The sequence below is a fragment of the Solea solea genome, chromosome 21, assembly GCF_958295425.1.
Source record: "Solea solea chromosome 21, fSolSol10.1, whole genome shotgun sequence".
NCBI classification, from domain to species: Eukaryota; Metazoa; Chordata; class Actinopteri; order Pleuronectiformes; family Soleidae; genus Solea; species Solea solea.
In genome coordinates this window covers 14,830,104-14,844,685 of record NC_081154.1, presented here as the reverse complement: position 1 = coordinate 14,844,685, position 14,582 = coordinate 14,830,104, and the positions used below count along the sequence as shown (strand labels likewise).

Below are 14,582 nucleotides of genomic sequence, written 5' to 3'. Positions count from 1 at the left end.
AATCATTCCCCTCTAAATGGACCATTTCAATTTTAAAATATTGATTTTCTTTGTAGTGTAGTATATTTTCTTTGTAGATGAATAAATATCTTTATTTTTAGATTTTATTTTGTGATGCAACCACTTATTATTCACAAAAGGCATCGTTACTTTTTCTGTGACTCTTGTTTGTTTGTTTTTTCATACAATGTGAATGTGTGCTCTTAGTCAAAGAAAGAAAGGATATTACTGGTCCACTTTGTCTGTATGAACCAAACACTACAGTCTTTATGCCTCACATGATCCCGTTTCTGCTCCAGTGTCCGCGGTTTCAAAGTCTCCGCAGGCTCTGGCTCACATCTCCGAGCATTCCGCCAACACAGTGGGACGGTCACTCTGTGACCTGCGTCAAGTCAGGTGACAACAGCTGCTAACTCACCGGAAGTTTCCTTAATTCGACATTCAAAATAAAATATTTTGATCATCAGTGTTGACAACAGAAGATTTTAAGCAGGTATTATGTTAGGTTATATCAATATACCTTTTTTTATGTTATATGTTAGGCCTTTTAACAATTAAAAAGGTATTTTTTTTGTCAATGAATACGCTTTTAATAAAAATAAATGTCAGACAGTGATTTTAATTGTGTCTAAACTGCATTAAGTGTTAAACATTGTTTTATTTTCTGTATTAAAATGTTGTTATGGTTCACATTTTGCAAAGCCGTAATAATATGTATAAATGTGATTTATTTTCCTCTGTTTTTGTTGATTGTATTCACAAGGATTTTAGTAACTTTACCTTTTAATGGTACTGAATTAGACAGAGTTGTGTTTTTCAGAACATGCGACACATTTACTCAATAATTAGTTTGTTGCTCACTGTTCATTGTTTTAGATACAAACATAGTTATCTCACTGTTTTTCATTCATTTCATTGATGTATGGAGCTCAAAGGCTATTTTACTTGAATAGACAGGATTTATGTTTATGAGGCAAAAAGCAAAGAAAAAAGTTCATCACAAATAACATAAATATGTTAATTAGCATATCTTTGAATGTAAAATTATACAATTACAAAATTAACTTTGGAAAATCTACTGAACATTTTAAGGTTTTATTGTGAAAATCTAGACCGGATTTTGTATCTTGAGTGCATTTATTGACACTGGTCACTTGTTGAGCTGAGAGCAACGCGCACACAGGAAACCACACGTTCAAAAACTCATTTTGGGAAAGTATTTTCTGAGGAAACTCATTTGTCCTTGTTTTAAACATTTTGTTTGTTTAATAACAGAAACTTTTTCTGTTATTGTGCACTCTTGCCTGGGTGTCTGTGTGTCTGTGTGTGTCTTCTGGACCGCCCAGTAATAGACTGCAGCTGTTGATCTGGACTGTAAAGAACCTCCAGAGCAGAACATTACGCGCATCACAAGTGGTGAGTGACCATGTCAAGTGAAGAAACACAAATTAAAGCAGAGCCTGTGCAGGAGAAGATGCAGGAGAAGATGCAGGATGAAGGTCCAGCTGCAGCAGCGCAGGCGTCTGGGAGCAGCGGCTCTGCAGCCAGGGAGAAAGCTCTCTCCTGCCGCTCTCTCCTCCTCACTGGGTACGGGGGCTACGACAAAGTGAAGCTGCAGGTGAAGACGCTGAGTCCGCCGCAGCTGCAGGCGGGAGAAGTACTGGTGCGGGTCAAGGCGTGCGGGCTCAACTTTGCCGAGCTGATGGGCAGACAGGGGCTGTACGACCCCCTCCCACCCCCGCCGGTCATCATGGGAATGGAGGGAGCTGGGATCATCGAGGCGGTCGGGAAGGATGTGGAGGATAAGAAAGTGAGTACACTTCTCCAGATCTTTCTTGTCTGTATTTCTTAGCTTTCTGTTGTACAGGTGCGTTGGAAGGATGTTTGGGGCCCGAGATGAAAGTATCCTGGGGGCCTCTACATCAACATAGACCCATTTATATATTGATATATAAAATGGTCATCATCTGGTTGTCAAGCTCTGGTTGAGGATGTTTTTTTTGTAAATAGAAGTTGTTGCATGGGCAACACAGTGGCACATGTGGCTGGCACTGTTGCCTCACAGCAAGACGGTTGCAGGTTTGTGTTACTGTGTGGGGTTTGCATGTTCTCCCCGTGTTTGCATGCATGTGGGTTTTCTCCGGGTTTCTTCCCACATGATGAAAAACATTGCCTGTAGGTGTGATGAGCCAATCCCAGCCAATCCCAGCCCCATGCCAGCTGGGATTGGCACCAGCAGTCCTGCAGCCCCCATGCAGAGGATAAAGCAGTAGATAAGAGATGGATGGACGGATGAGGTTGCTGCATCACCTGCAAACAAGGCTCCAGTGGAAGATACCAGCTGTCAATCACATAGGTGTCCACTCATGTGTGTCATACTCTATAGTCTATTTTCCTCTAAATGGGAACATTATTTACAAAGTTGACTGCATGTCCATCATGACCATTAACTCCTCGGTAAAAGGTTTACTGATGTTATCAGCCCTGTAAACACAAAATTATATACATTAACCAAATGTGAATAGCATAAGTAGAAAAGACCGGAAAAAGACTATATTTCAATGAATTGGATGGATTTCTGTTTCTCTCACTAGCTGTCGCCACAGCGGATGATCTGCATATGTGATTTGGCAGATATTATTATAGTATGGCCTTCCTAATTCACCGTTCTCATTTATCTGGGCTTGGCACTGGCACTAGAAATACACCGTATGTGTGTCGAATTAACAATGAGCAATGGGGATTGGTGGTTCCTTGCTCAAATGTACCGCAGCCCTTGACATGATGGAGATTTGAACTGGCAACCCGCCAGTTACAAGCCCAAATCCCTTCCGCTTGGCCATTGTCCCCAAATAGAAGCATTGTGCGCAGCCATTTCAGGGCCTTCAGGCAGTTGCTTAACTGGGTTCTGCTGTTTTCTTCTTCTAAGACACACTATACAAGTCATTTAAATGATGTTTTTAATCTCCTTTCTGAATGACCGACAACCAGTTTTCATTTGAAAATGAAAATCTTAACCTCCATTTTTATATGTCCATTAAATCTCACCTTGTGCCATCGTGAGTAGGTGAGTGTTTATTTATTTACAGTCTGTCCTTGTGCTGTTTTTCTTCTGGCACGAGCCAAGACAAGATCTACCTTTGCCCTGATAAGAGCTTTCCAGAGGTCAAGTTTATAAAGTTTTTAATTTATTAGGTCTGATAAAGATGGATATTTATATGATAACTTTCCATGCCTCCTTTAAAGGGATAGTTCAGGATGGTTTAATATACAATGCTCACTGCACTGTGCGTGACGTGTAAACTTTAAACTTACTGTTAGTAGAAACATGGCAACCCTCAGGGACCCAAGGAAAAAAAAAAACCATATAAACTTAAGACTCAACGATATCACAACAATCTACCAGGGGTAGAGTCGACCCCCCCTTCCATTGAATGGAAGTGTTCAACTCCTCACACCAAAGTCCATACAGAAAATCAGCAATTTCACATCATAACACACAAGAGTTGTGTGTTTTTGTTGTGTGTACATCTGTTTCACAAAAATTACACGTTTTGCTCAGTTTGTCCAACATGAACCAAATTCAGATGCTGAGCTCTGTGACATCACCTATGTTTATCCGTACAAGCACCAGCAAACTCTGTATTAATGCATATAGCATTGCACTTAGTATTGTTTTGACCTATTGTTCCAAGCAGGAGGTTTTATTGCTATTTGTTGCTCCCAGTGTTTACATTATATTGTGCTATAGGATATCATTGCTAAGTTAAAGATGTGTGTGTTTTAAGTATTTCCTTAGCTCCTCCCTGTCCTCCCTCTCAGTATCAGTATGGAATTCTCCTCCTCTGTCACTTATTCCACCCACATCTCATTCCTCCCTCCATCCATGCCTCTGAAAATGGGCTGAAAGATCCAGACTGGGCTCGGGCAACACATCTTAAATGTCCAAAAAGTATAATAAACAGACGTTTTTGTTGTCAAACAGAAGACAGAGAGTGTGGGACGGGGGCCGCAGTTAGATGCAGCGAACAGGAACAGACAAGGAAGCATCGGTGTTTCCAGAGGTTGAGCGGTCAGACCGAGCACTGAGGTTTCTCCACTGCAGCATAAAAGGGTGTGGGTGTGTTCTGTAGGATCCCGTTGCAGTGAGTGTGACGACCTCGTCGCTGAGCGCAGTCTGTTTTCACACTCCCGACACCTTGATTGATAATTGTGTAGATAAAAGCACTTATTTCTGTGATGGATTCACCCGCGGTGGACGGCTTAGAAAGAGACGCACCATCTGTTCTGCACAGAAGAGCTCTTTCATCACCTTTATTTTTATGTGATGAGAGGATGTGATGTGGAACAATGTTGTCTCTCTTTTATTTCACAGCCGTGTTCGCTGTCTGCTCAGTTTTAAGCAGATGTCTTTATTTTAGTGTTTAGAAATGATAGAAATTACTTCTTTTGTTTTTTTTCATTTTATGTGACTATACATTTCATACAGCTTTCTAGGGGCGGCTTTAGATGGGGATATGGAAGTTTATTGGAGGCTCTTACTCACTGAAAACATGGTGAAACTGATTTTAGCCAACTAACAAAAGACAATCCATCCATCTTCTACTGCTTTATCAGCATTGGTGCTCATCCCAGCTCACATAGGGCGAAAAGGCACACCAGTATACACCATGGACAGGTCAGTAGTCCATCACAGGACAAAATAAAGACAAACATCCATTTACTCTCACACCCACGGTCAATTTAAAGTGTCCATTCTCTAACAAATGACAAATCTACATCCATGATATCTTAAGAATGACTTTGCCTATTAGTTTTCGTTCTGACTGGAGGTTTGTGATACTCATTCCCCGCACCATAAAGTGTGGGGAATGAACAAAGTAAGAGATTTTACATCCCAGCACTCAGGAGATGTTGATCCTTTGCTGCCTCAGTCAGTTCAGACATTGTTTGGATTTTTCTAAGCATCCTGGTGCACAAGAGCGATCCCCCATCTCCACTTTTTATCAAAATAACTGGTGAAGAGACGAGTTCTACACGTCTATGGATGGAAACAGTGTCGCCTCCTGTCAAAATGGTTTGGTTGGTTTGGTTGCCTGGCGTCACCTACTGGAGGTTTCTTGTTGATATGGCAAAATATCATTGTTTACATTTAGTGATACGCTGGCAACTCCTAGTCACTACTTCACGACTCCTCATGGGGGCACTTATGACAGCAATGAGGGCAACTTGAATGGACGTTAAAGGAATAGTTCTGGTTTTTAGAAGTGCAGTTGTATTGACACAACGTGCTGTGCACTCCTCAGTCGGGACTTTACAGTGAATTTCCAGGCAAGTCGAGCTATGATTGTAGCTCAGCTATGCCGTTCAACTGGATTACTGCCCTTGTTTCCGTATACAAGCACAAGTGGGGAACAGATTTATCGAATGAAGTGTGTCCACCTTCGCTCTGCTCGGAGGCAAAACTGCCCGCTTTGGCTCGTTAGTATTCGGGGCTTCCAAGGTTTATCGTGTGACTAGTTCTTATGCATGTTCAAAATAGTGACTTCTGTGTCCACGTAAGCTCAAAAAGATGATTATTTGTTGCAGGAGAGTGATTGATTTAGAACATTTTTACAAGCCACACCTAAAAACCTGAACTATTCTCAACTCAACTCAACTTTATTTATAAAGCGATTTAAGCAGCTGTAACTGAGACAAAGTGCTGTACATGAAAACAAATAAAACAAAACGTAAAACAATAAAAAAATTAAAACAATTAAAACAATAAAACAATAAAACAATAAAACAATAAAAATGTTAGAACAATAAAAACAATAAAACAATACAAATATTAAGAGAATAAAAACAATAAAACACTAGAACACTCATGCTGAGGTGAAAGCAAAGAATAAAAATGGGTTTTAAGATGAGTTTTAAAAATGGACAGTGAGGGGGCTTGTCTCATGTGGAGCGGGAGGACGTTCCAAAGTTTGGGACCGGCAATGGAAAAGGCTCTTTCCCCTCTGAACTATTGCTTTAACAATTTAAATAAATTAGGATTCTGAATGCAGTAGAGTATTTTTTCATTGCCATATTTGTGCACTTCTACTTCTCCTTTATTGTCAGCTATTAACAAGTGTGTAAAACATGTGTCACACGCTGTGTTTAATGTTCTTTCATGCATTGATCCAATACTGCAGCGATAAACCGCACGGTCAATTGTGTTGAACGTTGGTTAAAACAACAACAACATCTATGTCCATGGGTGTATGTGTCACAGGAAGTGAGTGTCGCTCAGCGCAGTGTTAACAGGAAGCAGTTGAGCGTTCACAATCACATCAGACTTTCCTGTGAGCTTCACTTTTGTTTTGGCAAGTGTTGCAGTGTGTCTTTGCGGAAGGAAACGTGCACACAAGGCAGAAACAACATCTCCCATGATGCCTCTTGGAATAGTATATTTTTACATTCACGGCTCTTTTGTGACAGTCATTATCTGTGTCGATTAATTGTTTCAGCTCTAACGCAAACTCACATATTATTTCTTATGCACTTTCTCTTCTCTTCTGTCTCTGATCTGCATGCTTTGGCCCACAGACACTGATGAAATGTAACTCCTCACATACCAAAATGTGATACTGAGTCACATAACACTTTTGATACAAAGGAAGTTTGTTTGTAATGTTTGATTCCCAGAGTAACCTCCCCTCTCTCCTCTCTCAGGTGGGAGATCGCGTCATTGCAATGAGCCGCAGTGGCATGTGGCAGGAGTTTGTTGTCGTGTCCAATGAGCGCACCTTTCTCATGCCCGACCAGATGAGCTTTGAAGAAGGGGCCGCGATTCCTGTGAACTACTTAACGGCCTACATGATGCTATTTGACATGGCCAACCTGAAGCCGGGCAAGAGCGTGCTCATACACATGGCCGCAGGTGAGACACGCACAGCGCTTACACATGGTTGAATAAAGTAGCCATGTAGAGCTCCAGAAGTCATGTGACTCTATTTTCAAGCTGCAAGAGTTCACTGTGCACTTTAAATCCACAGAGATTAACTGGGTTCCCATGTGTCTTTGAAATCCTTGAAAGGGTCTTTTTTTGAAAATCGCCCCAAAATAGACAGGGGTCATTGAAAGTGCAAGAATTAAGTGAAGCGGCTATTTAGAAAAAATGTGTCCCACCGCCGATGTTACGACACCACCTACTGCTACATGTGCCCTTGCTGTGTTGTGGACGCCGTCCACCGTTGACGTGAGATCCCGCGCAGAACCATGAGCGAGTTACGTTAAGCCAGAGAGAGCAAATTACAGGATGTCTGGGAAATGCAAATTCCAAGAACTCTGACTCGCCAAACAACATCACAAAGACTGACTGTGACCAAGATCCCCACGACAATCACTTGTCCAGATGTAGAGCATGCATGCTGTAAATCAATAAAAGTGGATTCCATGGGCGAAACGGCTCTCACAAGTTGCCCTCCCATCTTAAGCACATTTGGTCCTTGAATTTGAAGGACTTGGTCCTTGAAAAGTCAACCAAGGTGTGGGAACCCTGGATTAAGCAATTGTGGCAGAACATGACAGACTGCGCTGAAGTTGGCATACAGATTGTCAGCCTCCCAGTCGGCAGTTAAGGGGAAACTCAATTTAAGTTCCTTTGTTTTGTGCTCATCAGTGTCAGCCCAAACGTCTCTGATCAACCCCGTGCCTCACTCTTATCATAACATAGTTTATAATGAGACACTCCCTCAGATGTTTCTCATTTGAGGGTGTGGGAACCACAAAGGCCGTCCAAACAGCCGGTGACACATTTTTAAAATAGCTAAAGGTCCAAATGAGTAATTAAGACGTGGCTGGGAATGTACAGTATGTCCAAAACAGTGAGCGCGATCAACTGTCACATTCCGAAATAAAAGCCTTTGCTCTGTCGTCTTGTGTGGCGGCAGAAAAGCCTGTAACACCTGTGTCTTCTCTCAGTCTTAAAGACAAGATTAAAGCGTTAAAAGATGGCGTTCAAAGTGAGATGACGGCCGAACATAGAGGCCAAGCCATCAGCGAGTTTGTCGTCAGCTGAACACAACACAAGGTTAATATGAAGAGAGGGACAGGAAGGGATAGTACAATGGTACGAGGTCAGGCATGAGCTGAAGTGGGAGCCAAATTTCCTTTGTTTATGTAATTGTTCTTCCATGCCACTAGGGGTTTGTGTTGCAAGGAAGCACATGGTTCCCTTAGGCTCAGCCATGCCCAAAGTGTGCAAGTGGGGGGGCGTGTAGTGTAGTGGGTCTGTGGTCTGCAGTTAGACCCTTCTCGTTGTTGATGGTACTGCAGGTGGGGCACAAAAGGGCATTAAAAATTTGAATTGCTGTGAAATATGTACGATAGATTTTAAGAAGTGCTTTTTTCTCTTATCTACCTGCCTGCCTGAAGGAGATGGCATGATTCAAATGATATGTTCTGCTTGTTAAAGGCTTCTCCGTGTTGATTTTTGGGTTTAATAATTGTGACATTTTATGTGTAAGTATCCATTTCTGCCATTTCCGTATTTTCATTTGTTTATTTGAATTGGTAAATTGTTATTTATGATGATGGATAATGACTTTGTTGTGAAGCTTAATCTGTCAAATACGACATGGAGTCCCGCTGTAATAACCACATGCATCTGTTTAAAGATATGCAAGTTCAGAAATGACGTGAAGTGGACGGATATTTGTATCCCATGTTCACATGAAAACAATAATATATATGGGAGTTATTTATCCTAGTCTTCTGTGTTGATTATAGTCGTGATTTAAGGTTTGGAACTCAGAGGATTTCCAGATTAACTGCAAGTTTGGGAATGGCAGCTGCCCTTAGGCCATAAGAGATTAGCCAGCTAATCGGCCTACGTGTTTCTTATTATGGGGCAAAGCAAACAGTTTTCATGAAAATTAAAATAAAATAGGTGTATTTGCTTGAAATAGTGTGCAGGGAATTGTATGTCAAAGCCCAATATGTAAAAAAAGATGTGTTTATTTTGCTTGTGGAAGTGAAAAGACCTTAAACCTCAACGTTTTCCAGATCTTTCTTGTGGGAAAATATACTCAGGCAAAGTATGAGGTGCCTGGTTAAGAATATAATAGTGTCTAATTCAGCATTTCAATCCAGTCACAGCCTCTGTTCTCATGTCTGCAGGTGGTGTTGGTATCGCTGCCACCCAGCTGTGTCGGACGGTGCCCGACGTGACTGTTTTCGGCACGGCCTCAGCCGCCAAACACGAGACCATTTCCCAAGGCGGCGTTACTCACCCCATTGACTACCGTACCAAAGACTATGCGGAGGAAATCCACAAAATTAGCCCAAAGGGTAAGAAAAGACCTGATTCATTCCGTGTGCTGCACACCTTACATAATATTTGTGTCTTTTTGTTAGAGACACACACACGGGCATCAGTCTCTCACCCCTGATTTTTGTCTCTCTGCAGGTGTGGACATTGTCCTCGACCCACTTGGTGGCTCAGACACCCAGAAATCCTTTAACCTGTTAAAACCCATGGGATCCCTTATAGTTTTTGGTAAGACGCTTGGAGACACGAGAGCACGTTTCATGCATTTATTTGTATCTGTGTTGGACTTTCCACAGTTTTATTGCACATGTCTATATTCTGACTGCCATGCAGAGTGTTGCTTCTCAGTCTAAATCGGGAAGAATCTTTTCCAGTATTTTGCAACACTTTTCAACTCAGTTATACCCACAGATGGGTTATGGTAAGTTTTTTGGGGGGGGAGGGGTTGCCAAATAAACTCAAGGCTGTTTTAAATAGCATAAAAATGACGTTTATCAATTTTTAGGCTGGGATTTCAATTTTTAACTAAATTTTTAACTAGTTTTACCACTTTACATACGTTACAGGTAACAGTTTTGTCGTTACGCCCATACAGTACATCTCTATACAGCATTTGTTTTTTATCACACATCATTTACATCCAGTTACACACTGTGGGTCAGCAGTATTTAGCATCAGAGTGTGTAGAGACAAAATCAGGCACATGTACAGTGCTGATGTATTTGAAAAGGTCTGGATCCAGGTCTGGATTGGTGGTGATCTGTGTTGCTAAAGCACTATGTCATAGAAGACACTTTGTCGGTTATGATTGTCTATAACCAACAAGTGTTTTTGTTTTTTTTCGCTTCATTCCAGGTGCAGCTAACTGTGTGACGGGTCAGAAGCGGAGCCTGCTGGCCTTGGCAAAGATCTGGTACAACCAGCTCTCTCTCAGCGCCTTGAAACTGATGACGACCAACAAGGCCATTGGTGGCTTCCACCTCGGTTACATAACTGATGAGCAACTTTTCCGCGGGGCGATGGCGAAGCTGCTGGAGCTGTACAATCAGGGAAAGATCAAGCCCCACATCGACTCTTGCCATCACTTTGAGGAGGTACGTGTCCTATTTAACAATTAACAATTCACCTGATGTTATACATTTCTAATATTGAGTCGCTACAGCATGAAAGACAGCATTGTTTGGCTTTCTACGTCTATTAATCTGGACTGTAACTGTATATGATATATCATATCTATGTGTGTATGAGAGTATAATCTGTTCACTTCCATAGCCTCAGCATAATCCAATTGCCATTGTCATTCAGACAATGTTTTCATCCCTTTGTCAAAGCGTGTTGTTGACATTTATAATGCACAATCTGCTGCACTGCTGTTGTTTTCCCCCCCCGTCTTCCATAGCTCATATGCTGTGGTAGCAAATCATTATATGACGATATATACTACTCTCATCAGATACGCACACATGCTTGTTTTATATATGACGGATTAGATCTCTTTATCTCTGTCACACTCTGCCCTGAGTGACACACGTTTTTATTGCGTTTGTCTCTCTCTCTCTCTCTCTCTCTCTCTCTCCCTCTCTCTCTCAAATGACGTGATGATGCCTGTGAAAGTCAAATTCCCAAGATCTCTGTCTCACCAAAGAAAATGACAGAGACTGACTGTGACCAAGATCCTCAGGACAGTCACTTATCCAGATGTAGAGCGTGCTGTAAATCAATGAAAGAGGACTCCATGGGGGAAAGCGACTCTTGCAAGTTGCCCCCTCCCATCTTAAGCTGTGCCAGCACATTCAGTCCTTGAATTTGAGGGAATTGAATCCTGAAAAGTCCTTGAAAATTCCTTGAATTTGATGTCAATCAAGGTGTGGGAACCTGCTCTCTGTTAGACTGTTAGGTTTTTAGGGAATTATTGATCAATAGTGGCACAAAAAACATTTTTAACAGTGCTAAAAAAACACTTTCATTGATTCACTTCTCATTTTTTTGCCTTTTCACATCTGTAATGGCTTTATTGTGCACACAAATGGTGCAGTCCAGTTTTTTTGAATGAGAGACATGCTCTTATTTTGAGTGGAAAGTGACCTTCAGTGCACATCCCATCTCTTCAGGTCGTCAATGCCATGAGGCGCATGCACGAGCGCCAAAATATTGGGAAAGTCATCCTTCTTCCTGAACCCAAGAAAGAGGAAAAAGAGAAACCGAAGTCCAAAGCCGAGCTGGGAGAACATGCGGAGAAAGCGGAAACTGCCGCCAACAACAAGAAGGAGAAGGTCGCACAGGAAGTTAAAGCAGAGAATGATTGAGTACGAGTTCTTAATCTGTGTTGCACTTCCTCACCGAGCTATCCCATTGTTTTTAAAACGTTCATGGAAAAGGGAGAGAAATGAGCAGGAGAGCAGGATGCCATGAATCAGTATTTTTCCAGTTGTGTCGTGCAATATGTCCGTGTTTGTAATGCTTTAGATAACATTTTGAATAAAAGCTCACATCACCTGAGGTGTAAAGTATTGTCGCCCTGGCTCAGGAAAACATGTTGCCAATATCAATATCTGCTTTTTGTATTATTATTCCCGAGTTAGTTCACGTATAGAGCGATGTTTTTAAGTCGAAACTACGAGTAGAGCGTATATTATTCAGTGATCTAGCGAAACATTTCTGATTTTGAAGCATTGAGCCCTTCCTCCAATAGAGTTTACTGTCAGCTTTATGAAGTTTGAGGCATTTTAACAAGAAGATAATAATCTAATATTCTTGCTTCACTAATTAACTTGCTTGTCTTTAGAAGGATTTTCATAAGAGAGGAGCTTTTTTTCTATTATTTGTCTAAAGGAAAGTCAAATGACTACATTTGTAAAATTGTGACACAAAAATATACTCTGTGTATCTTTTATACATATAACTATACTGTGTATTCATACTGGCTCTGCCTCTCGCTACATAAAAAGATAAGACTATAAATAAATAAAATATAAAATAAATAAAAAAAGTACTTCAGCGGCTCTTTGTGTGTAGGTGGATGTGTTGTGAGGTTTGATCATTTCGGGGTGTGTATCAGTTAATTGTGTTCTTCATCTGTATTTAGGCAGATTGAGATGCTCTAATGAAACATCTGGAATAACAATAATAATAATTAGAACATGTGTTTTTCCCCACATGTATGTGTTGAAGGGAGAACAATAATTGAGAATCATTGACTCAGCGTTCGCGCAGAGAAAGCATATTCACATGCTTTTACTCTTTTGTTGTTTTCAGACACAGAGTCTTCGTCGGAAAACGATGGCGTCTGCTTTGCTGTTTTCTCACATGTTTATGCTGAATTTCTGCCTTTTACAATGCTGACCAAGTCAACTGAGGGAAACATTTAGCAGAACTTCCCGCCTTGGCAAAGGCTCCTGGGTTTTCTTCTAAACAATGTCATGCACTTGAGATAATACTGTGATGCAAAACAACACACACACACACACACAGAAGCAGAGTGTTTTTTTTCCTTGAACTTTGTCCTGTTTGTCAAAGAGCTGTTGACCTGAGCTGCTTTCTTAATAATATTCGTCTTCTATATTCTGTATACAGAAAGTGCTGTTGGTTAAAAAGCTATTCATTAAACTGGGTCGAGACTGCTGTCGTCATGCAGCTAATGCTCCTGTGTTCAGTTAGTGTTCACGTTGAAGCTCAGGATTGTTACATTTCCATCTGCAATGCTGGAGTTTGAGTTATTTAAATGCTTCGTCCAGCTGTGGCTGTAATTTAATGCTGCCACAGAAAAAGAAAAGCACCAGAGTTTCCCCTCCGCCCGTCCTCCATCACAGCACCTCCTCACATTCCTCACTCCTGCTCTCTCTCTCACTAATTTTTATCTCCTCTCTCCCTCTCCTGTATAAATTGTTGTATTGTTAAACGTAAATTCACATAACATTCTTCACGTTGTTTACGTTCTGCGACACTTGGAGGAGTTTTGGAGTATCCTGCCAGGTATTCCTCAGTTCTTCATGCAGGAGGAAGTAAGACCTGATGTGGATTCAGAGTGGGAAGTGGAGTCTGAGCTGGAGTCACTCACTCATAAGCATAAGCCCAAACAAACACACTTGTAACCAAATTGCAAATTTAACATGTGATGTAATTGTTCTCCAGATTCTTTAAAGACTCATTGATAAGACTAAGGATAAACTATATAGAAGCACAGTGGAACCTGATATTTCCTTTTTGCTCTTACACCAAAACATACTAATGCTATATATTGTTTATGTTTGCTTAGAGTTAAATGAAAAGGAAAAAGAGTTAAAAGTTTAAAATGTGAAACAAAAATGATTATGGTGAGTCTGTCAGTAATATGCTGTATTCACAATCACTCATGCAGTGGGGGACATCTAGTGGTCAGTCACATATACTGTGTCTCCACACTCTATAATGTTGCCCATGAGCAGAATGTACTGCTCTGTGTGTGTTATACAGATATTGCAGTCATTTGCTGATTCTCTTGTGAGTCCAAATTGATTGAAGAATGAATACATTTTCCCCTTGTTCACAACTTTAAGATAGAGATAGATACGTTATTCATCTCACAGAGAAATTCACAGTTCAGCAGCTCAAAGAAAATGTTACAAAAAAGAAACATAAGAGGCATGTAAAATACAGTCTAAATATAATATGAAAAAAATAATAATAATAATAATTAAAGTATTAAACCATTGGAATATCATTCTATGTCCATTTATAAGACCTTGTAAAAGTTGCTACAGATTTGAGTTGTTTAAACAGAGGTGGAAAGAGTACTGATCAATATTCTACTCAAGTAAAAGTACCACTGTATGGATAACATTTTACTTTAGTACAAGTAAAAGTACTTGTCTAAGCATTTACGGAAGTGAAAATAAAAAAAATAAAAAATCTATTCAGTTTACTTGTTTAACATAGTTGGGGTTCTTTCTTGTGTAACGCAAAAGGGACAAGGGGACTCAACTCTACTCAGGAACGGATGTGATTTAAAATGTAGTGAAGTACGGTACAAGTACATTTAATTAATTACTTTCAACCTCTGTCATAAAGTGTCACCAAATATCTTCATCTAACCTGTGAAGTACGTATTCCCCTCTGTTTTATCCCCATAATGCTTAAATAGTTCAGGTTTTCTGAAAGGTGGTTGTATCACGTGCTGCTGACACATGGCACAAACAGCTCCCTGGGCCAAGAGTCAGACTTGGACACAGAAGCTCACTCTTAGTGAAAACATGGCTGCCAGTGCACACACACACACACACAAGCAAACACAGATTGAAGCCAT

The 14,582-nt window shown here is 40.7% G+C and overlaps 1 protein-coding gene across 1 annotated transcript; it reads left to right on the top strand.

The window, feature by feature from the left end:
• Positions 1 to 1,146: 1,146 nt before the first annotated feature.
• LOC131448606 (synaptic vesicle membrane protein VAT-1 homolog) lies at positions 1,147 to 12,922 on the top strand. Its single transcript, XM_058621211.1, has 6 exons — positions 1,147 to 1,810; positions 6,703 to 6,910; positions 9,151 to 9,321; positions 9,440 to 9,529; positions 10,157 to 10,395; positions 11,413 to 12,922. Exons 1-6 carry the CDS (start codon positions 1,427 to 1,429, stop codon positions 11,605 to 11,607), a joined length of 1,287 nt encoding a protein of 428 aa, XP_058477194.1. The 5' UTR covers positions 1,147 to 1,426; the 3' UTR covers positions 11,608 to 12,922.
• The last annotated feature ends 1,660 nt before the right edge of the window (positions 12,923 to 14,582 follow it).

Coding starts and splice junctions, on each gene's coding strand:
- LOC131448606 (XM_058621211.1), top strand. CDS start 1,427: ATGTCAAGTGAAGAAACACAAATTAAAGCAGAGCCTGTGCAGGAGAAG. Junction 1,811..6,702: donor AGGATGTGGAGGATAAGAAA/GTGAGTACACTT, acceptor CTCCTCTCTCAG/GTGGGAGATCGCGTCATTGC. Junction 6,911..9,150: donor GCTCATACACATGGCCGCAG/GTGAGACACGCA, acceptor TCATGTCTGCAG/GTGGTGTTGGTATCGCTGCC.